The sequence below is a fragment of the Diorhabda sublineata genome, chromosome 2 (assembly GCF_026230105.1).
Source record: "Diorhabda sublineata isolate icDioSubl1.1 chromosome 2, icDioSubl1.1, whole genome shotgun sequence".
Taxonomy (NCBI): domain Eukaryota; kingdom Metazoa; phylum Arthropoda; class Insecta; order Coleoptera; family Chrysomelidae; genus Diorhabda; species Diorhabda sublineata.
This window is the reverse complement of record NC_079475.1, coordinates 1,684,806-1,711,698: the sequence shown is the minus strand read 5'-3', so window position 1 is coordinate 1,711,698 and position 26,893 is coordinate 1,684,806. Positions and strand designations below refer to the sequence as shown.

Sequence of the window (26,893 nt, the reverse complement as noted above, 5' to 3'; positions counted from 1 at the left end):
AGATTAGAAGGAGGTATCAAAGAAAGTGAGATTGAGCATAAAAAATACGATAACAGTGAACGTGGATAACTAACAGTGGAATAGATAGTAAAGAAAACGCAATTGAAAAGTATCTACGAAAAATATGAGGAAAAACCAAGATGGATACACAACTTGCAAAAAGATACAAATAATAATCTGCTTTGGTTAGGTTGAAACAAGATAGTTTAACAAAACGAATATGGAAAGCAAGGATTGGAGGAAAAGGGGCACAACAAGAAAAACAACAAATATCAGATATAAAAAAACAGACGCAACACACAATAATTAGAATGATGACACTGGTATAAGAAGGAAAAAAATGGAGATAAAGGCTAAATAGATAATTAATAAGATTCCGACGTCCTAGAAAGAGATTTATTTTATGAGAAAAAGGAAAATTGAGCCGTTGAAGATACTTAACAGCTTGTCAGGACACAATAATAAATTTGGCGAATAGAGATGAGGACATCATGTTTATACAGCAATAGAAAACTCAGAGAGAAAAAAACAGAAAAGCACAGAAGTTGAGGAGAAAAATAAATAAGGGAATCCAGAATAAAGGATTGGAATGATAAATAATGTGGGAGCTCAGGTTACCGAAGATATAATTTATCATAATTGTAAATTTAAAATCTAAAATTTTATTTTGATACCATAACTCGATATCTTGTGACTTTTCTTTTATTTTTAAAAGTGATTTCAGGAATAACTTGAATTGAATATTTCATCTTTTTCTTTTATGGTAAATAACCATTAATCTCTCATAAAATTTTACTAAGATAACTTTACCTAGGGTTATGTTGACATCACCATTTCCTTTCAATGCAAGTAAATTTAATTTGCCATCCATTTTATATTTTCCTAAGAGTTTAATCAGTGGACAATAGAAGTCGATTTTTACTTTATTGTTTTTAAGGTCCACTCTGAAAACAAACATATTTTAGTACATAATGATAAATGCAAGTATAATTAGTCTATGCATCGATAAATTAGATTTTACACAAATTAAGTGACGTTGATTTTAATGAAAAACTAAAATGGACAAATCCTACATCTGCAAAATATGAAAAATATTAATAAAACGTTAATTTTGGTATTCAGTATTGAGACTAAAGATAGAAGAAGATTCAATATACATCTATCAAGCAAAGCAGTCAAATTTTGATGTTGGATCCACAACAATAAATTGTTACTTATTGGGTGCCTCAAACAAGATTTTCAAAATCCAGAACGAGTTATAAATTTTTATAAAAAATCAAACGTCTACCAAGAAAGCTGTGTACGCAGATTTTTTTATGGTTCAGCACTAACGAAAGCGATTAATTTCGATGTACAGGACATTTATAACAATCTGGTACACTACCAAATGTGTCATTCACAGCAGATAGCTGCATTTTTACGAGAAATCGATGTATAATTCACCTGATTAGACTATTAGCGATTTTCAATTATTCTCTAACCTAAATAGATATTTACGTGGTTGACGCTTCATGACGGAAGATGAGATAGATGAAGCAAATTATAAATTCTTTAAAATGATTCCAAAAAGCGACCAGTTCTGAAATATAACATCCCGCTACTCTTCTGGGTACGCTCTTAATGATTTGATCAATCGCATCTTAAGGGATCATATTTTGAGCTTACTCTATAAGTGACAGACCAGGAAAGGGGTGAAGTAGTAGATGAATACAAGTCTTCTCGAAATTGACTATTCACATAGAAATATTATCAGATTTTAGATAGACAGTACCCCTAACGAATTTACTGTAATAACAACCTCTTACTTAGCCTGACTACGACATGATCTAAAGCACAATAGAAAAATGGAGATAATTTATATTTTTTCCGAGTCGTTTATTCATTACACCATTTCAGACTAAAAGAACGAGCGGTATATTGGGTACATTGTTTTCAACCAAAAGCTACTTCAAGGGGTATGTAACTTCTTCTGGATCGGACAAATTTTATCTTGAGATGTTGATAATGTTGAATTGTTGAATGTCATTAAATGGTACCAGGATGACTCCAAAATAACAGACAGCCCTGGAGGGACTAGAATAAAAACTAGCTTGGGAATTACACCAAGAATTTTTTAGACTAGAAATATATGCAATAGGAATTGTGACCAGATCCATTTTGAACGAACCTTGTTCGGAAGCCATCAGCTATTAGAGCTCTGAGTTAAATTCTAGAAAATTCTAGCTTGTTTAAGATTGCCTGGATCAGTTTGATGGGTTAAAGGAAAAGAATACAGTTACCCTCCAATGGATGAATCCCTTGTACGATTTGAATCCTTCTGCGTGAAAATAAGAAAAGAGGAGGTAGATAGACAAAAACATCAATTACTGTAGGCTGAACGATGCAAAAATACTCTTGAAAGCCTATAACCAAAAAATATGTGATGGATATTACAGGCAAGAACAATCTAAGATAAAGAGTTTTGTTGAAGCATTACATCCTCAATGGATACCTAAAGACATTGAATTTATTATAGAGTTTAACTTGTGGAGGACGAAATTCATATCTAAAAATTTCGATGGCCTAGAGCATTATACTTGGGGGCTTATGGAATAGTAAATAGGTAAAATATCTCCAGCCATCTCATTTCCTAAACTTGTGTTGTGTTTATTGGAAGCTATAGGGAAATATATATAAAAAATGGGCCTAAAATATTTTGGCAAACCCTAATGTAATAGTAAGAATAAGAGTACAAATTGCAAGAGTTAAACCGCCGACTAAACATCCTTATTGTTGACAAGACAGTCAAAAACATAAAAAATGCGAATACTCTGTTTTTGAGAAATAATTCAAATTGTGATAAGTGTGTGATTACCCTGTGATTTTATATGATGAATTGGAAACGCATCAAAAAATCTTTCCTCCAAACTACGACCCTAAATCTCTTGAAGCTCCCCGGATACTTGAAGGTGTTTCAGTATCAATACCTTGTCTGAGTTCTACGGCTTCTACATGTTGTAAATAATTTTCCTTGTCTCAGAATTTTCCACTGGTTTTTTTTTGTAATTGAAATAATTTTAATGATTGTTCGGGTTTTAGATTCTCTGTTCATTATATCACGAGACTACACCTATGTTAAGGCCGTGTACTTACGAATTACAAATTACATAATTTTATTATCAAATTAGATGAAACATACTTGAAGTCTTTTATATCAGCCTCATCCAAACCCCACAGATTAATATCCTCAATCAAGAGGTTCAAAGTTCCAGTTTTGATATCTACTTTTTCGACTTTCAATGGTTTGAAATTTGGAATGTTATATTCCTTATCACCATTAATTATACTGGGTAAACCTGCTCGTGCCGATGATAAACAGCATGCGTCAAAATCGGGAGCATCTTTCTTGCAAGCAGTTAAATACGAGGCTGAAATATGAAATAAAAACGAAAGTTATTGAAAGAAATACGAAGTATAAATATTCTTCCACTAATGAATGAATTTAACAATGAAACCAGCTAAGACAAGACTCGTAAAAACAATGTTTTTTTAAATAGACTTCGGGGAACTGGGGAATGCAACCATTATGTTATTTTAATATGTTTCCCGTTATTTAAAGCTTTTAAACTATCTCTAAATAACCTGAAAACTAATATATGAAAACAAACTTGAAGATGCATTAAAGAATTGAACCATATACTATAAAGTACACACATTACAAAGAAGACAAAAAGTTGCCGACTTGCCACATAGATAGCGCTGTCATTGTCAAATCTATATGACGTTTATGAAGTACCAACTTTCAAATGTAAAAATCCACCATTCTTTTTCCAGAATTGAGGACGTATTATTGATATTGATATTATCATATATATGATAAGTATAAGCCAATTATTTCAATACTTTGAGTTGAATTATTCTCCAATTATGATGTAAAATACATCACTCATAATACTTTTTGATAATTTACCCTTAGATTGGTAGGAAAAACTTTTTAAAGCTGGTTATTTATTCTTTGAATTTATGCATTATCAACAAATAATGAAATTATCCTTATAATATCAGTTTAACTGGTTAGGTTGAACATTCCAGCATCCCTAGCACCACCCTATTCTTTTTTAATATTGTTAAAGAAAAGGGTTGAGGTTAAGAGAGTCTTGCCAAGCTTGTCTCCCATCTCCAGATCGACAAACAAGAAATTCGTTTTTCCTCGTCGTATTAAAGTTCTTCCAATATCAATTACAGATTATAAAAAACCTTGCCGACAATTTTGTTTGATCTACCATAGGCATAGATACCTCATTTTATAAATTTATTATAAATCGAATCATTATAAGGGAGTTTGGTTTAAACAGGGTAGCAGACATGAACTGAGCTCTTTTTGTAATCCATTCGTTTTTTTCCTTGAAAACGAAATTTCAAAGTCAGAATCGTATACACTGTACAATTGAATTATATTTCCAAATTATTATATTTCAAAGAAATTGTATTACGATTCGATGTTTTCATTGGTAAACAGTGAAGATGATGAGTCCAGGTGGACTGACGGTTTATTTACTTATTTTTATACGGGGAGTGAACATTATTTCTCATTTCTTAATTTGGTATGAGTGCCATCTCGCATAACTTCTGCGATTGCTGGAAATTGAAATTAAGGGATTTTTTTTCAGATTCCCAAGGTATGTGATTAAATAGATTTCTATAATTTATTGTTTCCGTGCAAAATTATTCAATTAACTGACGTAGAACAAAAACGACAATAATAAGTTTAATAAAGTTGAATACATTTCTTTCATAAGAAAAAATGTCTTTTTCAAGTCTTGAAAGTACTAATAAGTACAAAAATGATACGTACGTAAATTTTTAGGTTCCGAAGCTGAAACAATTCCACTGGTCAATCCAAAGAAAAAAAACACGATCAAGGCTGTCCACATTGTGTTACAGGTTACGATTAACGAGATCTTCAAACACTGAGAAGCTCTTCTACAAATATCCTTTATATATCAAGATTCTCCCATAAGTTATGTATAATTGACGTTCTTATATTCTAATTAATTTTTTTTTCATTCCGTATAAACTTGTATCAGATCATACATTAATTATTCAAGCAATTTTTTAGGTTCATTGTTCAATTTAGAATTTCCTTTCAATTTTAATTAATAATTTGTACGTGATGACAATAGATAAAAACTGTATATTTACTTTATATTTTGTTTTATGGAATCATTAGGAAATTTTCCTGGTTAATTCTTCACTGGACACCTAGCTTGTCGCCTAGTAATGTTTGATAATAATCAAATCAGAATCGAACCAAAACTTTTGTATCCAATAGATTTGTTCTGGTGGAGCTAAAAATTGGAAATGCTCTTCGATCAATTGCTCTGAAGATTCTTAATTTCGATGGTCTCAAAGCCTTGCAAAGATATTGGTTCCACAATTGTTCATTTACTTTGAAATCTTCCAGCCGTGGATAGTCTGAGTGTTTTCACTTATTGAAGGAAAATAACGCTTTTTTCTCAAAAAATTGTTCAAAATTTGTATACAAGAGCTTGAAAATAACTACAAAATAAGCCCACAAATAGATAAACGACATTCACTAGTTGTTAGGAGAATATCAGCAACAGTTGTTAAAAAATGGTTTATTTAAATGTAATGAATTTTTAGTGAGCTTTAAGAATTTTACTTTCCATCACTAAGACCAAAACTATCGAAATCTTTTCCGGTGTATTTATATGCGTTATACAAACAATAATTTCCTGCATACACAAGACACAAAACTATATTTTACTCGTTCATTAGGCATATACAACTTGAACCAGTACTTTCCTTGCAAACTTACCAGTATCTTATCTACCGAAGCAGGCTGTCCAAGGCAAAATTTATTTTGAAAATGTTGTATCAAAATCTTGGGAAAAAAATTAAATTTTTATAGCTAGATCGTTTTTATATAATATCCTCTATCTTGAGGTCAAAATAACGTTCACTAATTACTGCTTTAAATATTTCTGTTCTAGGTCCATCAGTTGCGAATAATCGATCTATATTTCAATATGATAATCGCAAATACGCCTACCCATCTTGCTCAGACAGGGTGCAGGAGAAGAAAATGAAACGTAGCGCACCCTCTTGGTTCATTAGCACAATTAATACATTTATAGATAGATTAGAAAATAGCATTGATATAATATGGTGGATATTGAACACACTACACCAAAACAAAAAAATACACTATACGACGCACTTTTCGAGAACCAAGTTATCGTCTTCAGAGACTAAAGGTAGAACCTATTATCTTGATTTACCTGTTTTATACTAAATTTTCCCACAGATAAACCTTCTGCCGCGAAAATTAATTCCAGCGGGAAGACCTCCTTGGTGGAAACCATCACATAAGGAATTGGCCTTTGGTTCCTATTTAAGCTAATATTACATTTAGCAATTTTAGTGCTTTTAAATGCTTTCAATGATCTATTGGATGAATTTTTATTTTAAATGAGCTATGTGCTCTTTAAACCGGGTATTAACAGATCTTTTTGTATGCCCAATATACTTTCGTCATAATCACCACAACTAATTTCATATATAAACTCTTTTCCAAATTTGGTATTTCATCCTTAGGATCTATCTGTGTGTGAAACCTCAAGATAATTGATTCATACGTAGAAGAGTTTCTGTGAAAAAAGTACGCAAATGCATTATTTTGACAGAAAATCAATAGATGAAATGAAAATTTAGTAATTTTTGTAAGGTTAGGTTGAGTTAGGTAAGGTTGTGTTAGAGACTAAAATAATGGAAAACAAGAATAATTACCGCACAACACAATGATAATGAATCATCAAGAGAAACAAACTTTTGATAACCGGTTTTTTTTTCTCCAGTTGACATCTATATATGCTGGCAGATTCATCTGGGGCTCTGAACTTTAATTGGAAAATCGACTTAGCCTTGGTCCATCGGTCAGAAACGTCTATAAAATAGACCAACTGACCATTATCTCAAGAAGGCTAACAGCTATCTAACCATGGATAACTTTGATCGATAGATCTCATCTAAATCTATCTGTGTAAGAAAACTCAAGATGATTGACTCATATGCAAGAGTTTCTTCTAAAAAAGTATACAAATCAATAGGTGAAATGGAAATTTAGTAATTTTTGTAAGGTTAGGTTAGGTAAGGTTAGGTAAGGTTAGGTAAGGTTAGGTAACGTTAGGTAAGGTTAGGTAAGGTTAGGTAAGGTTAGGTAAGGTTAGGTAAGGTTAGGTAAGGTTAGGTAAGGTTAGGTAAGGTTAGGTAAGGTTAGGTAAGGTTAGGTAAGGTTAGGTAAGGTTAGGTAAGGTTAGGTAAGGTTAGGTAAGGTTAGGTAAGGTTAGGTAAGGTTAGGTAAGGTTAGGTAAGGTTAGGTAAGGTTAGGTAAGGTTAGGTAAGGTTAGGTAAGGTTAGGTAAGGTTAGGTAAGGTTAGGTAAGGTTAGGTAAGGTTAGGTAAGGTTAGGTAAGGTTAGGTAAGGTTAGGTAAGGTTAGGTAAGGTTAGGTAAGGTTAGGTAAGGTTAGGTAAGGTTAGGTAAGGTTAGGTAAGGTTAGGTAAGGTTAGGTAAGGTTAGGTAAGGTTAGGTAAGGTTAGGTAAGGTTAGGTAAGGTTAGGTAAGGTTAGGTAAGGTTAGGTAAGGTTAGGTAAGGTTAGGTAAGGTTAGGTAAGGTTAGGTAAGGTTAGGTAAGGTTAGGTAAGGTTAGGTAAGGTTAGGTAAGGTTAGGTAAGGTTAGGTAAGGTTAGGTAAGGTTAGGTAAGGTTAGGTAAGGTTAGGTAAGGTTAGGTAAGGTTAGGTAAGGTTAGGTAAGGTTAGGTAAGGTTAGGTAAGGTTAGGTAAGGTTAGGTAAGGTTAGGTAAGGTTAGGTAAGGTTAGGTAAGGTTAGGTAAGGTTAGGTAAGGTTAGGTAAGGTTAGGTAAGGTTAGGTAAGGTTAGGTAAGGTTAGGTAAGGTTAGGTAAGGTTAGGTAAGGTTAGGTAAGGTTAGGTAAGGTTAGGTAAGGTTAGGTAAGGTTAGGTAAGGTTAGGTAAGGTTAGGTAAGGTTAGGTAAGGTTAGGTAAGGTTAGGTAAGGTTAGGTAAGGTTAGGTAAGGTTAGGTAAGGTTAGGTAAGGTTAGGTAAGGTTAGGTAAGGTTAGGTAAGGTTAGGTAAGGTTAGGTAAGGTTAGGTAAGGTTAGGTAAGGTTAGGTAAGGTTAGGTAAGGTTAGGTAAGGTTAGGTAAGGTTAGGTAAGGTTAGGTAAGGTTAGGTAAGGTTAGGTAAGGTTAGGTAAGGTTAGGTAAGGTTAGGTAAGGTTAGGTAAGGTTAGGTAAGGTTAGGTAAGGTTAGGTAAGGTTAGGTAAGGTTAGGTAAGGTTAGGTAAGGTTAGGTTGTGTTAGAGATTAAAATAAAGGTGAACAAAAATAATTTTCTTGAATCAAATATTTTAATTGGACTTAAATCTATAACTTTTACATTTGAAAATCTTTTTTGATTTCTTCTATTATTGATATTTCTATTTCTGGTTAAGATTTACGACATTCTCATCGCCGTGTATATTCTATGATTATGTCCTCCATTTAATAGCTTGGGTATCAGAGCAGCAAATTTCTTCGGCCAAGCGTCTATGTGACCAAATGAAGAGTTTAAAGAAGTTTGTAATTCAAAGTGATTTGTAAAAAACAATGATCATAATCTTACCAACCAAAATATGTTCGTGGAACTTTGGAAAAAATCTTCAGCTCCATAGTTAAATATCCAAAATGTGAGTGTTTTGAGTTATTCAAGATATAGATGTGGATTTAATAGTTGCGAATCTATCTAAACATCCCTTTGAGAAATGAGTGATTTTTTTACATTGACTCTAAATACTTTATCGGAGCAAACAGGTAAAAAAGTGTTGAATTTGACACGTGTGACAAATACTATTATTTTTTTTTTTGAGGAAGTATCATTTCTTTTTCCTTTCTCATTAAAATATAATAATTGTTATTCCAAGGTCTAAGCGAAATTTTGTGTTATAAATATTAATTTTTAACAATAAAAGATTTACTTCTATTTAAAAAAATGCGGTACATCAAATGTTCATGCGTATTTTTAACTGCCTGTTATACAAGGTAACAATAACGATGGTTTACGATCCCTTAGGGTTAAGACATGTATGAACTATCTCTGTGCAAATACAAACACACACTTTTATTTGGTTAAGGCCGTTCGACATGATGCAATACAACGTGCAATGCAATGCAACATGAAATATTTTTTAATAAAAAGCATGCGTAGATGAAGTTCAGCAGATTGTTTCATGCAAGATCTTGCACTTTATCGGTTTGGTGCCACAATTTTAGAGAGAAATAAGTTGATATTACGTATGGAATTTTTTATATCTTTGTTGATACATTCTCAACAAATTTTTCTATGTTTTCTCATCCAATCTCCAGCTAAACTGTCCATCGGTCTCCAAAAATAAAGCTAGCAGCAGATATAATTACTGGCAGTCTTGCAATGACCACTTTTTTCTTGTTTATTACACTTAGTTTGGTTATTTTCATTTTCAAACTGCCCATAAAATTTGTGAGTTTGAGGTTAGGAAATGTTTTAATTCTACTCATGGAATTTTGATTAATGCAACCATGATGCAATTGCAAGCGTCTTGCAATATTCGTCTATGTAATATTTTGATCTTGCATGCAATACCTTGCATGTTGTCCTGCATTATGTTAAGCGCCCTTTAGGAAACGTCTATTATTCACAGAAGAGTTCTTGGAGTACATAGAAAACTTGAATGGAAATGGCATAATTCTATACAGTAAAATTTCAGTTTAGTTTGACACTTAGGCCTGTAATAAAGCGCAACACATCCCAGTGACAACTACGAAAAACTATTCAAAAACAATCGAAAAATAGTCTTGATACCTGGTGGAAAAAAGCTGGTATTAGAAATCCACAAATTACCAACAACATAATCGCAAGTAAAAAACTGAATTCTAAATTTAATATACAATAATATATGAGAAAAAACCTGAAACAGGTCGATTTTTATTCTTAAATTAAGAATTAACACTATGAAAATATTATCCGTCCTCACCACCTCTGAATTATAAGCACCCCATCGAAAATTTTTAATAAGAAATTCGTATTATATATTCGGTCGTATGGCACCTTCTGGGAAAGGGATTTTAGTCCTCTGTTCAGGAATATTAAGTTTTTTGAATTTGGTGCAATCATAACTGACAAAATTGATTTTAAACATGTAAAATTTTGATAATGTCATCTGACAACTCTTGAACCAATGCTAAACATAACATGGATCGTTTTTATTGTAACATTAGGTCTACAAACTCTTCACGTCTATTGAAATTGTCATCTGACAATTCTTGAACCAACGTTACTTTGTATTGGTGGAATTTATTATCACGTAAAATTTTCATTAAGTTTCTTAAATATTTTCTAGTATTTAATCGTCTTCTAGCAGGACACAAACATCTATTGACTTGTACAGCTCCATAGATAAAACTCACACAGCATCTTGCAAATTTAAACTAAACTAAACTGTTAGAAGTACACAATTGGAAAATTATATTTTCGGTGAAATTCGTTGGGAAGAGTTTCTAGGAGTTTATATAAAACAAAATTTCTAAAAATTTCTAACCTTTATTTTCTAAACTATGTAATAATTGCTACACACATCTTTTGGCTTATCCAAATCTTTTCTTGTTTTGATCTGTACAGTTTGTATTATATCAGGTAAATTTGAGAACATTTTGGGAAATATTTGGATTCGTAGTTGGGTTTTATTAAATTCTCGTACACAAAAGTAGACTAAAATTAGTACACTCTCTTTTTGCTAGATACTTTTATAGTTTCAAAATTCAAATAAAAAGTAAAAATAGTGTTGCCCATAAATCTGCTTGAAATTTATTTTGAACAGTTCTAATAACTTAAGGTGAACTCTTATTTCTTTTCGTCTTTTTAGATCTTTATATTTTAAATCAAAAACTTTATCAATTTCATCATAAAAAAGTCCAACTGACTGACATTCGAAGATTTCAGTAACCAATCGAGGTTTATTTCTATGTATCCGTTTGCCCACGAGGTATAGATACGGGGGAGTCCAAACTGTATAAAATTTTTATCATTATTCATGTATGGGTGGTAGAGGAAAAAATTTAGCATGATTGCACCCTCCTCACCAAAATATTCCGGAGTTAAACTAGCCTTCCGTTCGGATCTCCAGGTGGAGGATTGTCTGGAGAATCTATCAGGCAAAGCAAATTTGGATAAAGATTTTTGCAATATTAGAGGTCTTAATACGAAGATAAATGCTGCATCTCAACATTTGCAGTCGAAGAGGCCTCACATTCTGGTTTTAGAAGAATATATAACTTTGGACCCGTCTTCGTTAGGGACGACATATCTTGCCAGCGGAAAGAGTAACTTGAGGCTCCAGAATTCGATCTAATGTGGTTCAAACGACTCGAAGAACAACAAAATTCTTTTAGTTTCTGTACAGACCACCTAGTGATACCCGCTACAGGCAGTATATAAATTGCCAATAAAATCGATTACCTGCAATCAAATCATTCAAACGCAGGTATTGTTATCGCTGGTGATTTTAATATTCATCACGTCACCTGGTTGAATTTTTCCAACAGAAATGACGAAGAAGGACGGAAAGATGAAGATTTTGTCAACAATAACGAACTAACCCAACTTACCAATGAACCAAATGGTGAACCCCGATCGAGATGGTGACTTTGCTAGCATCTTCGACCTGATTTATACAACGTGACCGTACATGAACCACTCGGAAGATCAGATCACAAACTAGTTACAGCAACATGAGAATTGGAAATCCAAACTAAGGATCCACCTATACCACGTAAAGTTTGGTATTATAGATCGACCAAATGGAATCTTGAGGATTTCCTTTCTATGTTTTCTTGGAAAGATGTTTGCTTCAATTCCAATGAACCTCCAGTTGTTCAAACGAGATATCAGAAGTAATCTTGGCAGGTATGGAAGCCTATAGACCTTACTCCTTCAAGGGATTTGCCGACAACAATCCTTGGTTTAATAAAAACTGCACTACATCGGACACCAACACAAAATGCTACTTATCGCAAATGGTGGCGATCAAATCTTAGTGCCAACAATCGTATAACTTTGTAGTCGCGCGAAATACCTGTAAGTAAGCAATAGATGCTTGTAAGGAACGGAGAAACAAACTTCGAAAATGCCCAAATAGATGAAGATCTTTCTTGTCTCTAACAAACGCAGGCAGCCAAAGCTTTTGTCAAAAATGCCACCGTTGACCGGAGAAGATGAGTCAATGGCAGTGGCCCCAAAGGAGAAGACGGACTTGTTGGGTTGCATGTTTGCTTCAAATTTACCTCTTGATTCGCGGGAAAACATACCACCCAGAATTTCAACACCGAGATGTGGCAAAAGTTATCAAAGTTTTGGGGATCAATATAGCGACTGGCCCACCAAACGGATTGAAGAAATGATGAACTAACTGATCCGCGATGCAAACTCTTTTCTCTATCATATGAAAAAGGTCTTTTCCCTGCAGATTGGAAGGTTGCTCGGCTTCAACCCATACCAAAAAAGGAAAAACGAAGGTTTCTTAACAACTACCGTTCGATTGCTCTAGTCCCAGCCATTGCCAAAGTTATGGGGAAAGTCGTTAACCAGCAAATATTGAGATATTTTGAGTCTGCTAACATCAATACGGCTGCCGTAAACATAGATCAACCTTCTGGCCAATTTTCGCAATCTTGATTTTAGGTCTCCTCTGTTTCAAAATTAGTTTTTTTTTGAATAAAATTAGACGTTTCGACTTTTCTTTAAGTCTTTATCAAAATATAACACAGTATCGAGTTTTTTCAAGTTTACCTTTTTGGTGTAAAATTAAATGATGTTTAAGTACACTTGAAATTTTGTTCTACTACTTGGTACGAACCGTGTAACTAGCGCCCTCTATGAGAGTCAGATATCAAAACAAATCCATTGGATATATCAGCTTCCAAAACATATTCGTTATAAATTTTTTTCTTCAACGCCCTTTATATTGAATACGAATGACGTAAAGAAAATTTTTATCTGAACAAAACCCAAATATTTTCAGTTCTTCACCTTACCTTATCTTTTTTTGAAACACCCTGTGTAAGAGTCAAAACGCTACATGAGACTGTTACATTCAGTCTGCCGTTAGAAAGTTTTTGGGGCCAGAGACCTCCTGGAACCGACTTCTATTATGCCAAAAGGCAAAAAGATTCTAAACTTAAGCCTTTATTTTTTGAATTTCAGCCATATACTTTGCTTTTTCATCTACTGTGGGTTTGCCGGTAATTATAACATCAAGATACTAACCAACAGGTCTAAGGAAATTGAGAGGTATAACATCTTCCTGCAAGAATGCCAAATATATTATATTGATCAAAATATTAACGAAAAACAGCCATTGGACCGAAAAAGTATTTTTACTAAAGAGCAAGAGTCAAAATTTGCAACCCGAACAATCAGGCTGACAGAAGTGGGCTACCCTATAACGAAACGAATGCTTCGAAGATCTGTATATAATTATTGTGGACGAATTGGTATTTGTAACCTGTTCTCATAAGAAAAACGTCTTGCTAACCGTCACTGGCTGCAAGCATTTCTAAATAGAAAGCCAGAAATCTCTCCTAGACGAGCTCAAAATATGAACCCTGCTAGAGCACAGAAGTTCAACAAATATATTGTTTCTAATTATTTTGAAAAACTTAAGACAGTGCTTCTAGAACTTGACTTAATGGATAAACCTGGGAGAATATACAATATGGATGAAAAGGGATGTAGGTTAACTCTACATCACCAGCAAACGATTCTAGCTAGAAAGGGTGCGAAAAGGGTCCACTTAGTGGCATCAGAGCACGTCGAAAATGTCAATTTCGTTGCTTGTGGCAACGCTAGTGGAGGAAATATTCTCCCAACAATTTTATTTAAAGGTCAAAGAATGAAACAAGAATGGCGTGACAATTCACCACCGGGAACTATGGTAACCATGACATTCAACGAGTGGATAAAGCACTTTGGGAAATTTATGCTTCTAGGAAAATGCGTTTTTATTTTCGATGGTGTAACTTGCCATTTAGATCCATATATAGTGGAACCTGCAGACTATTTTGTGCCTTCCGAGGAATACGACACATGAGCTGCAGCCAATGGACAAGGCTGTATTTAAGTCATTCGAGCATCACTGGGATGAACAGAGCTATAACTAAACAATGTTTGGGGAACTATTCTCTATCGTTTGGCATAAAGCAGGTTTCTCTTCAACAGGTATCTATCCTTATAATCTTAATGCTATTGTAGATATATCTTTGCGCCTGGCGTTTTAACAGAAATAAATATTGAGGATGAGAATAATATCTTTATACAGCGAGACTTTAAGAGAAACCTTTTCCTCGGAAGACGAAGTAAAACACAAAATCAAAAAGAGAACATTGGATGAAAAGACTAAGATGACGAGCATCAAAGAAAAAAGGGTAAGTAATTCAAATATTGACGCGGAAAACAATCAGAGGAAGCTAAATAGAGGAAATGAAGATAAATACTCAGAAGTCCAACTTGGAATAGAAAACAATAACAGGAAGACAAGTAGTGATAAAGATGAAAGCTTTCTGAACGTTAGCTTTATCGAAATGTTGGACACCCTATTAGTATAACCCAAAACCAATCAGAAAAAAAAGCTATAAAGAGAAAAGCCCTTATTGTAAAGAAAGCAGTAAAAGTCACCAAAATAGAAAAAATCGATCGAAAAAACGAAGATCTGGGAGAAAAAATTACACTCAAAGAATCATGGTACTGTAAAGCTTGCTGAGAAGACGTTAAAAAAGATATACGATTGTGCTCGGTGTGTTCGGTGTACTTTCACGAAGAATGCGTAGGGCTCACCAAGAATGATAAAATAAATTTTATCTGTTCAGATTGCTGCTAATTTTGTCACTGTATAGGTATCTTTTTTGTTTTGTCGTGATACATTTTACTTATTTTTTCAGAGCGTGTTTACGCACGATTGAAAATTTATATTCAGTTCTTCAGAAATATTATTTATTTTAGTTTATTAGTTTGTTGTCATCATAAATTTGTTTTTTGAAATAAATATATTCAATTAACGAAAGATTTATGTTTTTGACCAAATAAATCACTCTTTATATCAAGAACATGCCCTTGGCATATTAGGCACATCCGATGGGCATATTAACGACAGGGCTGGTAATACGCCCTGAATGATCAGTGCTGAAAAAAACGATATAATGAGAAAACAAAGAATAAATAATGGCGTTGATGTCCATAAATTATATCTTCACGAATGAGGGTACGGTTTCTATAAAATATCAATGTACATATTTAGTATAATTTTTATCAAGGTTTCTGCTTAACATGGGCATATTGACTGCATCTACCTTATTGGGCGTGAGCTTCCCTAATCAGCCCAAATTAACAATTTTAACAATAGAAAACAAAATTTTTTGTATTAGAAATATTTCGATCAAGAGATAAATTAAAAAATGTCATGGAAAACTTAACTTATAGCTTTTATTTAAACTGAAAATAAACAATTTCAACATCCATACAACAATCAAGGAAACAAAAATTGATAAGGAATTCTTGTGGCGAAGCCGTTGATAATAGATACTGTAATTGTGTTGATTGTAGTTTTAACAGTTGGACTGAAGTCTTCTACAATAGATTTCCACTCCTTATTTAGAAATTCGTTTGTCGTTTTAGCTGAAAATATCAAAAATAATAAAATAATGACAAATAGAAGCATTTATATATTTCTGATGAATTTTCGTTATTTTCAATTTGGTACTCTACATCTCGTGACGATTTTCATTTCATTGTAACAATGGTGTGTCAACTCGGAACGGAGATATTTCAGGTAAATTAAAAGGTAGTCTGAATACATAATACAACTCGTGATTCATTAAAAGTATTACCTGGAATTTAGTACCTAATCCACTTTGTAAAGTTGAAATATTCAAAAATTGAAACCTAGAATTTCTGAATTCTCTAAGTTAGGTTAGGTTACCTGATCTAAATGACAATTTTATAAATTATAGAGATTGAATATGAATATTTGTTTATACAAGACTGAATCCCTCGAAACGATTAAGAAAATAAAGCGTTGAGAATTGGATATACACGATCAGGCTGTAAGCTCCAATTAACTCTTTGTCAACATTACCAGTGGCAGGAATTTACGAAGAGAAGTGAAAGTGGCAAAAGAAATTAGTATTTTATCTGCAAAATAATCATAATCAGACTTCCTTTGCAAATCAAAGTACGTAAGTCTACAAGAGTATCCATGTCTAGTTCCAATATGTAGCAACCTCTTAATTAGACTGCAAATTTAATACCTCTCCGGCGAAAATTTATTCCAGTGGGAAAACTTCCTTGGAGAGAATCTTCACATTCATTCCTTGACTACTAAACTATAGAGCGATTTGTAACTTGAATATGAACAATGGGTCAATTCCTTATAGTTTGATTTGCTGCTCGTTGATTAGACTCTGGGTTGAAGAATAGAGAAAAAACTGACTTTACAAATCGCCATATCCTCTAGCTACGTCCCTGCTTTCAAGATAGGCTGAATCAATCCGAATATTTCTCCGACAAAAATCGAAGAATAATTTTCAGTTAGAGGGGAAAATTTATAATTATTCCAAATAATTTAAGCCCGTGGAATAATAAAGTTCTACGACAATAACCATTTAGTTTGCCAAATCGATTCTCAAATGAAAGATTTTATAGTTGGTACCTAGCCTAACCTAACCTCACCTAACATAACCAAATGTGATTTGTTTATTTCGATCATTTTGAATGAAAATTATTTGAAGAGAGAAGAAAATATGAAGAAACTTTTGTCAATGCTATTATGTCGGGTGAAATAATGGAAAAGCTTCAACATTTCACACTTACCGAGCTGTTCGTTTCCGTTGAATAAATTATCGAAATGAATGTATAACTTTTGCATACTAAAGTTCACTTCATTGTCATCTTGCACTTGCATGTAATCATAATCTCCTCTTTTCACTACTTTAAAGTTAATAGAGAAACTTATATCAGGTTGTTCTGAAATAATAAAAAATCTTCAAATTTAGCTGAAATTTTTAATTTTGCAAATACTGTTTCAAGATTATATCAATCATCATTTCATAATAGTATAGCTGGATCTCACAGCTATACTATTACTTGCTCAACACTAAAAATCACTTTTGGAAACTCTCAATTGCTGAGTAAAGAACGTTGAAGAAACTATAAGTTAACCCGATCTGAATGTTCGGAAATTAACCTAATTTTTGTTCGGAAACTAATCAAGTAAATCGGGTCATATGTTACTATCCTTTCTAACCTGGAAGACACCGGAAACACTGATTGATTTTATCGAAAAATCGCACAGGGTGAGCTCCGTTTTTATCCCAGAAAAATAATTTAAATATAATTTGTACCCCTCAAAAAATAAGAATAAACTACGCTCTCGGAAAAAGATATTCTTTTGACAAGAAACTGAGAAGCTATTGATCAAATTAATACGATACGATTTTATTGAGTAGTATGAATATAAAAGTATTTGTTTAGTCCCAATAATAAATCACAATCAAGTGGTTAATAATAACATGAGATGAAGTACAAAATTGTAATAAAATGTGAAGGATAATTTCATAAAATTAGATTTCTGACCTAACCTATATGTAAGAATGAAATAAGTTGTACAACTGGTGGTATAACTGTTAACAAAAGTGTTTCAAATACATTGTATGTATATACATTGCAAGATCTCATATTTCCTGAAGACTTCGCTGCAATGTACTCGATTTATTGTATCGTAAATAATACCAAAGCAGTTTTCAGACGAAGGTGAATCTTTGCAAGAGTTGTCCCATAGAGAGATACCATGAAGCAGATGACTGTGGGTCAACAAGAAAAAAGCGCAATGCACCCCCCAATTGATACCGTGTGCTTCCCAACTATTACTCAGATATTTCGTTAGAACTAAATTTGAATCGAACCAAGATTTAGCTAGCTTTAGATTCTCGATGCTGACCTTTTAGTCCGGAATGTAGCATCGTCGGCGAATAAAGTTGATCAGCATTTGATAGACGTCGATTAAATTTTTATATATAGCAGAAACGATAGTGGTCACAGTACTGGATCCTGAGAGACTCCATCGTTTACCAATACCCAATTACATTTATAGCACAGAGCAAGACCAGAATCTATAAAATGTGTGTGAGACCTCAGAAATGAGAGCCGGGACATCAACAACAAAAAGAATAATGAGAACCACAGAGATGAAAATACTGCGAACCATGAAGGGAGTCATCCTTAGGGACCGCATAAGGAGTGATGAGATAAGAGAAGAATTGAGCGTACAGGATGTGGTGAGATAGGTCAGAGCACGAAAAAGATTCTAAAGGGATCACGTAGAAAGAATGTCAGAAGACAGATGGGCTAAAACTCAGAGACCGAACACACGCAGACCTGTAGGCAGACCAGCAAAGAGGTGGTACGAGAGCTGGAGTTCAGCTTCTCAGGAAGATCCAGGAAGAGGGCCAAACGTACAGGATTGAAAAGGACCTGATCCTATTGAAAGAGGAAGAAGAAGATTTATAGCTCCAATAACGTTCAAGATCTCCTTAATAGTTGATTGGTGTTTCTGATACCTAAATTAACAATTAGATATTAAGTTATTTTGGACTTTCAATATTTTCAGTATAGTGCTGTCGTTTATACATTAGTTGTTTAAGATTGTCAATTGTCCACCATCGAATTTTATTCACAGCTGATCTGAATAGTTGGTTTGATTTGCAGTTAGAGCGCTTCTTCATTTGTGATTCTATCTCTCCATGATATTCGTAGAATTCTTCTCAATATCCACATTTCAAAGGCTTAGAATTTTTTCATTATTGCTTTGTTCAAAGTAGCTGTTTCCATTCCGTGCAGAAGGATCGAGTATACTCATCATTTTATCATTTTCTTTTTCAATTCGTTTTTACATCGAAAGAAGTTTTTATAAAATGCACTATAAGCAATTTCAATTTTTACTTTTATATCTTCAGTGCTACCATTTTTGGAATTAATCCCTAGATATGAACTTTTTCAATGTTATTATTTCCAATTTATAACTCTGCATTCTGGTCTTGCGTTTTCTACAAGTGCATGTATTTAGTTTCATCTAAATTCATGTGTAGCCTTGAAGGTCTTCTATAAAAAAGTATTGGTTATAATATGCAACCAAAAGTGTTTCTATTATTTTGAGGTCTCTGTAATCAATTCGTTTTTCTTTCAGTATCTGTATCAAAGTAGGACTCTATCAAAAGCCTTCTCGTAATCAATGAAGCTCGTATGAACTTCTTTGATAACATCAAGGCAACTGAAATGGGCATCCCGAGTACCAAGTCCACAAGTTTTCAATAAATTTGTGTATAACTTTCAAGAAGGTTTTGAGCGTTTGACTCATTAGTCATGTTTTCTTGGGGATGGATGCTAGCTAATCTAATGAGATATTACCTGTTTTATAAATATTATTGAAAATATTTGTTAGTATTTGTGATTGGTCTCCCTCAAACAGCTCAAATATGTCTAAAAACAAAAATATTATCGACATTCTAACCTTATAGGGGCCACTAAACCCAAGTTTCCCCTAGTAGCAGCAAGTATCGAAAGACATAAAATGCAACGTATTCAATGTATAATGAAGAATTCGCATAAATAACCTTACCTAGAGTTAGGTTGGCATCACCGCTTCCTTTCAAAGCAAGTAAGTTTATTTTTCCATCCATTTGATATTTTCCCAAGATTTTAATTTGAGGACAGTGGAAGTCGATTTTCACTTTATTGTTTTTCAAGTCGATCCTGAAAACAAGCTACTACTTAATCAAAAATGATAGCTTCCTTCGTCAAGTTACTATAAATTAATCATTAATACACCTCAAATCTAAAAACATTATTCGACAAAATAAAAAAAAATGTTTCACTTTGTGAAATATAAAAAATATTTGAAGCTTTAAAATTTTGTCCATCAGTTGTGCACATTAAGCTACAGCTCTGAAGATGATTTTAATGGGATAATCAATTGTATTTTGAGGTATTTCAGGTGTTCTTGCCATATAATTAGATCACATAATACCTGTAAGTAGGCCAAATCTAGTGGGTGCCTGATATTATCATAGTAAACTTGAATATACCCCTAAAAATATTAGCAGACTTCTCCTGCAACGAAAACATTCTAAATAATTTGCTACTTTTGTAATGTTACGAATAATTTCGCAAAATTGTTGCCTAGGCCGGCCCTGTTCAACTACCATGGAATTTTAAAAATTCCGAGAATTCGTGCGACTCTTTTCGGGCTGCGTCTTTCACATTTCTTCATAAATATCTAAACTTGTTTGATTTTTATTTGTATATAATTTTTTAGTAGCAGACGGTTTATTTACAGTATTTCTTCTAAATAATGTCTAGGAAAGTCTATTTATTCATCGCTTTCTTTTATTCTAGATCTTTATGGAATCATATTTAGGTATATAAATGATTTGTGTAAACGCAGTAATTATTTATAAGTGAATTATTATAAATGTTGTATAGTATATAAACAAATTAAGAACGTAAGAAACAGTGTTTATTAATCAACTCCACGAATGGAAAGAGTATAAATAAATACGAAACACGTTTCAGTAATAACTACCTACAGTTTTGGTAAGGTCTGATCGGTCTATGGTCACTAGGAGCGAATAGACAATTCAACATCGTCTGAGAAAACAACTTCATTTCTTTCGTTCATTACATTATTAATTTCAATAGTCTCAGACTTCATAATAGTTTTCCTTTCACAAAAATGTAGATACTCATTTTGAAGCTTCCAGTTTATACAAAAACATTCTCAGGATGATGTATCCTTATTCTTAAAATTTTGAAACTTCATGGAAAGTTCAAAATGTCCCATTTTTCCGTAAATATGTCCTTAAATATCCAAGAGTGAGTTTACGTTACACAGAATCGATTGCGTGTCCTGAACATTCGGAAGCTTTCTTCTTGTGAAGACTCTGATTGATCCATTATTTTCCCTCGAATTATTGGAGGGAACATTTTGTACACATAAATATTTTTAAAATCCTTGAGAATATTATCAAATATTTCTTGCTAATAAAGAAAATTTTTATTACCAACCAATAATTCAACATCTTCCTTACATCATATGATACCTTAATATGCAATTAGAAGTTGCTAAATTAATATTTTCGAGAGCTCATTTTACGGTGAAAATTTATAGGCTAGGAAAAAATTTAAACCTCTTTTGTACAGAATTTTGTGCTCTAAATTATTTTGTCCCGGCAGTATTTCTGAAATCCTCGTGGATTTCGAGTAATTCGCGATTCAAAATATTTCTGAGTGTATAAAATCATTTTAAGGTGAGAATTTTATCTTCAGTCAATTTTTGACTCTTTTGGTATAGACATGTATATAACTAGAATAACTAAGACCAGTTCTGGTACTTTAATTCAGGTCTCTACGATCACGAAGTAATGTTAACAAAACTTTCCGTGAAATCCAATACTAAAAATGCTTCTCGCAAATTATGATGTATCTCTTCGAAAAAAAAGTTTTCAAAACTTCAAGCACCGTTGTCAAAGAACTGACTGGAACATGCTTTTTGGTGATGGGAACTACTTTGACACCAGTGGTAAAATATCTCTATTTGCAGACGATACTAATTTCTCTTGGAGTAAACCCTGATCTCACGGCACTTTATGGGATCATATCTAGTGACTTAATCACCTTTAAATCATGTTGCGACTCTAATCTTCCGTGTCCCAACGTTCTTAAAACTAAAATTGACGTGGTACAATATATAAAACTCGTAGGGCTTGAAATGGAAGCTACAGCGTTTTGTCTAAAAAAATTAGTTCTCTTTGTTTTGCGCTGAGATCAGTTTCCAAAGAACTGAACTAAACAGTTTATTATGTCTTTATTGAGTACCATCTCCGATAAGCCCTTCTCTTCTGGGGCGACTCAATTTGAGAGAATCTTCAAACTACAAAAGAGAGCTGTTGGATATTTGCTTGCACTAAACAGCAAGGCTTACTGCAGGGACTTCTTTAGGGGCATGCTGCATATTGGTTTACATTAATTGTTTTTTAGTTTTTACAACCTTTTTACAAATTATAATAAGGAATGAAGCAATAAAAAACTGGTGGCCACTGTACTGGACCATTTTTTCTGATACATTTTTAGTTACCAATTAGAGATTAGAATTAACAGGAGCACCATCATGTAAGACCACATCCTTTGACGTTTACAAAGTAAGACTTCCTCCAATAAAAGAGGTAATTCATTTATTAGATAATCTAAAAAAATCTCAGCATTTAAAAGTTTTTCTAAAAATATAGTCCTACTAAAAATCCTCTTAAAAATACATTGCCACACATCCAACGACCATCTAATTTAAGTGTGTGTTTGGATTAATTGATGAATGATAGTGAAAGTTTTAAGTGTTAACACAAACATTATCATTAAATGTTGCATCATCTCCAAATAGAACGTAGTGGAAAAATGCTGGTAATCTTCAAAAATATTTGTCAAGGATTCTTTCACACCGTAGTAGCTCAGTTTTTTTCCCTGTAAATACTAAGTTTGTGTGTAGATTTGTAGTAACTGCCATCAAAACATCAATTTTAGTTTCTTCTGGCACAAGAGTTTTTAATCACTAATGCTTTTAATAATTACTTGAACCAATTCATCAATTTTTCCAAGCTTGCTTTTGTAGGTTGCTGCCGAAAAAGCCGTATTAGAATTTCAATTTACCCTGTATTAAATTCAATAAATATTAACGAAAAAAATTATTTTCCAGAATATTTATTATTATTCGAATACTTTGGACGTAATAGATCTTCATTCTTGAATTTCTCTGACATTGTACAGGATATTAAACTTTCCAAATACCCTGTACCATCACAAACCTATATTAAAAATATGCAATAAAATATAAGGTGTTTCATTTAGAAAAATTTAACTTTGATAATGCACTCTGGAACGTACCCTGTGTGTATAAATGTATAAAAAAGTTAGATCAACAATCGAAAATCGAATCTTCGATTGAAAATTCAGTCATTCTCATACTATTAATTCCATAATAAGCTAACTAAAGCAAAGACAAAAATTGTGAACAATTAAACATATTAATTGCTCTGTAACCGTATTCACCGATAATTACATATCAATTTTAAGTTAATTTGTACGCAACATACTTAAGTTGTTTTATATCAGCCTGGTCCAATCCCCATAGATCCATGCTCTCGATCAAGAGTTTCAACGTTCCAGAATTGACTTCTACCTTATCAACTTTCAATGGTTTGAAATTTGGAATATTATATTTCTTATCTCCATTTACTAGATTTGGTAAACCTGCTCGTGCCGATGATAAACAGCATGCGTCAAAATCGGGAGCATCTTTCTTGCAAGCAGTTAAATACGACGCTAAAATGAAGACAAAAAATTATTTACAGAAAATATCAATATTTTCACAATAGTAAATGAATTCATTTATGTTTTTTGTTATGTTTAAAAGTTGGTGAAGAAAGATTAAGTTTTAATTGTTCAATTTAGACAACAATCAATCACGCTAAAGAACGACCTCGCTTTATGGCCTAGATATAATAACATCACTCAATAAGTTGTTTGATTGACATAGTTTTCCAATTAGAGCATTAGACCACTCTATTGCTCAAAGTTAATTATCTCAAAAGTACTTCTTTCGCGTGTTTTTTTCTCGAGATTGATCGATGTTTTTCTTATATGTTATCGTTAGTGATATTATTTATTGTTGAAAAAATTTTTAAAACTCTCGTTTTTTGTTAATTCAGACTTTGTTAAAAAAATTAACATAAGTATGGAGGAATGTACAAACTTTGACTATTTTTTCTGACATTAATACGACGAAATTCAGGAGGTGCTTCACGCAGGACTTTTAGACTCATAACATAGCAAGTGATTCCTTTCCACTCTTTTATATTTTTTGCTTTCGTTTTCCAGTCCTAAAGTCCTCTTTCTCATCACCTCTGCAAACCATTTTCTCCTTGGTCTTCCTTTTTTTTGTTCCTCCTTGTTTTATGTTCATCATTTTTTTGTTGCTATAACATCTGGCATCTCTGTAGTGTGTTGAGTTCTGCTTCTCCAAATAGATTCCGTATTCTATCATTCCTTCTCCCTCTCCCACTTTTTTACTGCCTAGTATGCATCTAAGTATTTTTCTTTCCTACATATCTAACTTCTCTTTCTCTGCTTTGCTAATAATCATCACACCACGAGGAGTTTGTCAAACTTGCTCAAACAATTTAACTGTGAGAAGTGAATTCTTCGTATTGTTTGAATATTTATTGTGGAATATTTGAGTAGATTTATGAGCTCTTTACAAAATCAGTGCTGAGTACTACAAATTTTATTCACTTTATGTCTAATTTTCTAATTTCATTTCTGTTAATGTTAATGTTAATATTCGATAATCCTTTTCATTAGTAAGAAAATTTTTAGAATCAGTTTCGTATTTTTTATCTATTACAAACAAAACAAAAAATTGGTAATGTAAAAATTACTTTTTGCTATAGTTAACATTTTCACAAATAAATTTTCTTAAAATAGATGCAATCAATTCTGGAAAATATACATTACAATAAATAATATGAATTTCCATCGTAGGTTTTGTGTAAAAAATCATATATTTTTTTTCGGAAACACTGAAACTATACGAAAAACTTAACCCGTTTCTGTTATTTAATTTAATTTATACTTATTGCGAATGACTAAATTTTGGCAATTGATATGATATTAAGTATAAACACCAAAGAAAAGTATACAAGCAAGGAATTGAAATAATGAGAAGACTTAACTTACATCTGTTTTATTGATGAAAACCATCAAAATAATCATTTTTATCAAGTCAAATAATTTTTTTTAATAAGGATGATTTCCTCGGAAATCGTGTTCCTTATGAAAATTCTATGTAATAGTCCTTGATTAAAAAAAGGACTAACACAAAAGGTATTCCGATTTTTATTAAATAATGTATTTAATTTTTAAAAAATTTAGAGTCAATACGTACGTAAATTTTTAGGTTCCGAAGCTGAAACAATTCCACTGGTCAATCCAAAGACAAAAAACACGATCAAGGCTGTCCACATTTTGTTACAGGTTACGGTTAACGAGATCTTGGAACACTGAAAATTATTTCTACCAATATCCTTTATATATCCTCATTCTTTCGTATGTTACAGGGTAATTCAAGCTCTAATATTTTGATTAATTATTTTTTTATTCTACTTCTACGTTTATTAGATGGCGGTTCATGATATCAGGGCTGTTACTACCTCCATTCCGATTGAGGTACTTCCAAAACATGTGATTTGAACACATCAACCGTTCCTTCAGGTGTAGAAAAACGTTGACCTCACAATTTATTTTTAATCCGAAGAAATTATTGGATATCAAACAAGGACTGTACGGCGGTAATCCAGCAATATTGACTATTCAAAACCGTTTCTGTTTTAACTGATGCGTGAAAACTGGCATTGTCATTTCGAATAACCTTGTCAAAAAATTGCTGATGCACTATTCAGAATTTAGCGTCCATGTTGTTCTAATGGAACGGTGGTGAGATATCCGAAAATACAGTCGAATATTGTTTCGAAGTGCTTCGTGTTGGATTTGGCTCATACAATTGATTGCTGTTTAGTTTCGACATCATATGCATAAATCCATGATTCGTCGCCTTCCACTTTTGAACTACCGCGCTTGAATTTTTTCAGCATTCTTTTGCACCAATCAACACGAGCTTTTTTTCGAGCGCACAGCATTGATTTTTTATGGCACAACAGCTGATTTTGAATGACCCTCACGGAATTCATCCTGCGACCACAAAAAACTACCAAAAGTCGTCGAAGTCATAGAAAGTGTTTGCATTTTCGTTTCATATATCTGTAAACAACTTAAATAGCGCTTGTATGACATCACGTTCCGAGTATATCAAATTTGATGATAGTAGTGTCAAATTTGACATATTTACAACAGTGTTGTCATGTCTCGAATTAAGTAGCATCTCTCGTACACTGGAGATTTTTTTCCATATCTATACATCAAATATCCTCTTACTACGGATTGATTTTTGGAATTAATACTTTACCAAGCAGCAGTAGCTCACTAGCTCCGAAAGAAATAAAAAATAAGTCAAAAACAGTCATGACAAACGATAAACTGTAGGAAAACCAAAAATAAAAAACGAGTAGTGATCCACCACAAAAAAGAATTTTAAAGAGCTAAATACGATATCCATCATCCAAAGGATTGAAAGGCTTGATAATGAGGAAGATTTTTGTTTGTATGTCTTGGAATCCAGTTAAGCTGTGATCTACAGTAACTTTTTTTGTTTTATTCTAAGAGGGTGTCAAATAGTATATTATTGTCAATGAATAAATTTTCGAATCTTTTCTAGTGAGACTATTGATGGAGTCCAAATTTGTTTTACATAAAATAGAAATGGTGGTGGTCTTCCATCACGTGCCTAATACGTCAGCAATAATATTTATATGAATCAAATCAAAATTTCTGTGTATTTAGTAGAAATAATTACGAATTTTACGGTTTTTACAGATTTTTCAAAGTAGTTGAACTCTTTGAAATATATGATATAAATAGAAATAAGACATTGAATCGGATGACCAGGAGGTTGGCCATGAGGGGTTTTCGATATGAAAAAGTTTACAAGGGGTAAAACAAATCTCTAGATGGTTGGCAAGGAATGGCGGTAGCGTCTACGAAGGTTATGCATAAAGTAAATAAGTGTATATGTTTTTACGTGTAGAAGGTATCTGT

General features: G+C 32.8%; 2 protein-coding genes across 2 annotated transcripts in view; one reads left to right on the top strand and one right to left on the bottom strand.

Annotated features, from left to right (window-relative positions):
- Window positions 1-26,893, top strand: part of LOC130452864 (AMMECR1-like protein) — a 336,472-nt gene that overhangs the window by 124,113 nt on the left and 185,466 nt on the right. The gene's annotated exons all lie outside the window — the stretch shown is intronic.
- Window positions 15,546-25,311, bottom strand: LOC130452861 (circadian clock-controlled protein daywake-like). The gene is made up of 5 exons (XM_056792343.1): window positions 25,128-25,311; window positions 23,278-23,506; window positions 19,755-19,888; window positions 16,952-17,104; window positions 15,546-15,757 (listed from the first exon to the last, which is right to left on the bottom strand). Exons 1-5 carry the CDS (start codon window positions 25,204-25,206, stop codon window positions 15,609-15,611), a joined length of 744 nt encoding a protein of 247 aa, XP_056648321.1. The 5' UTR covers window positions 25,207-25,311; the 3' UTR covers window positions 15,546-15,608.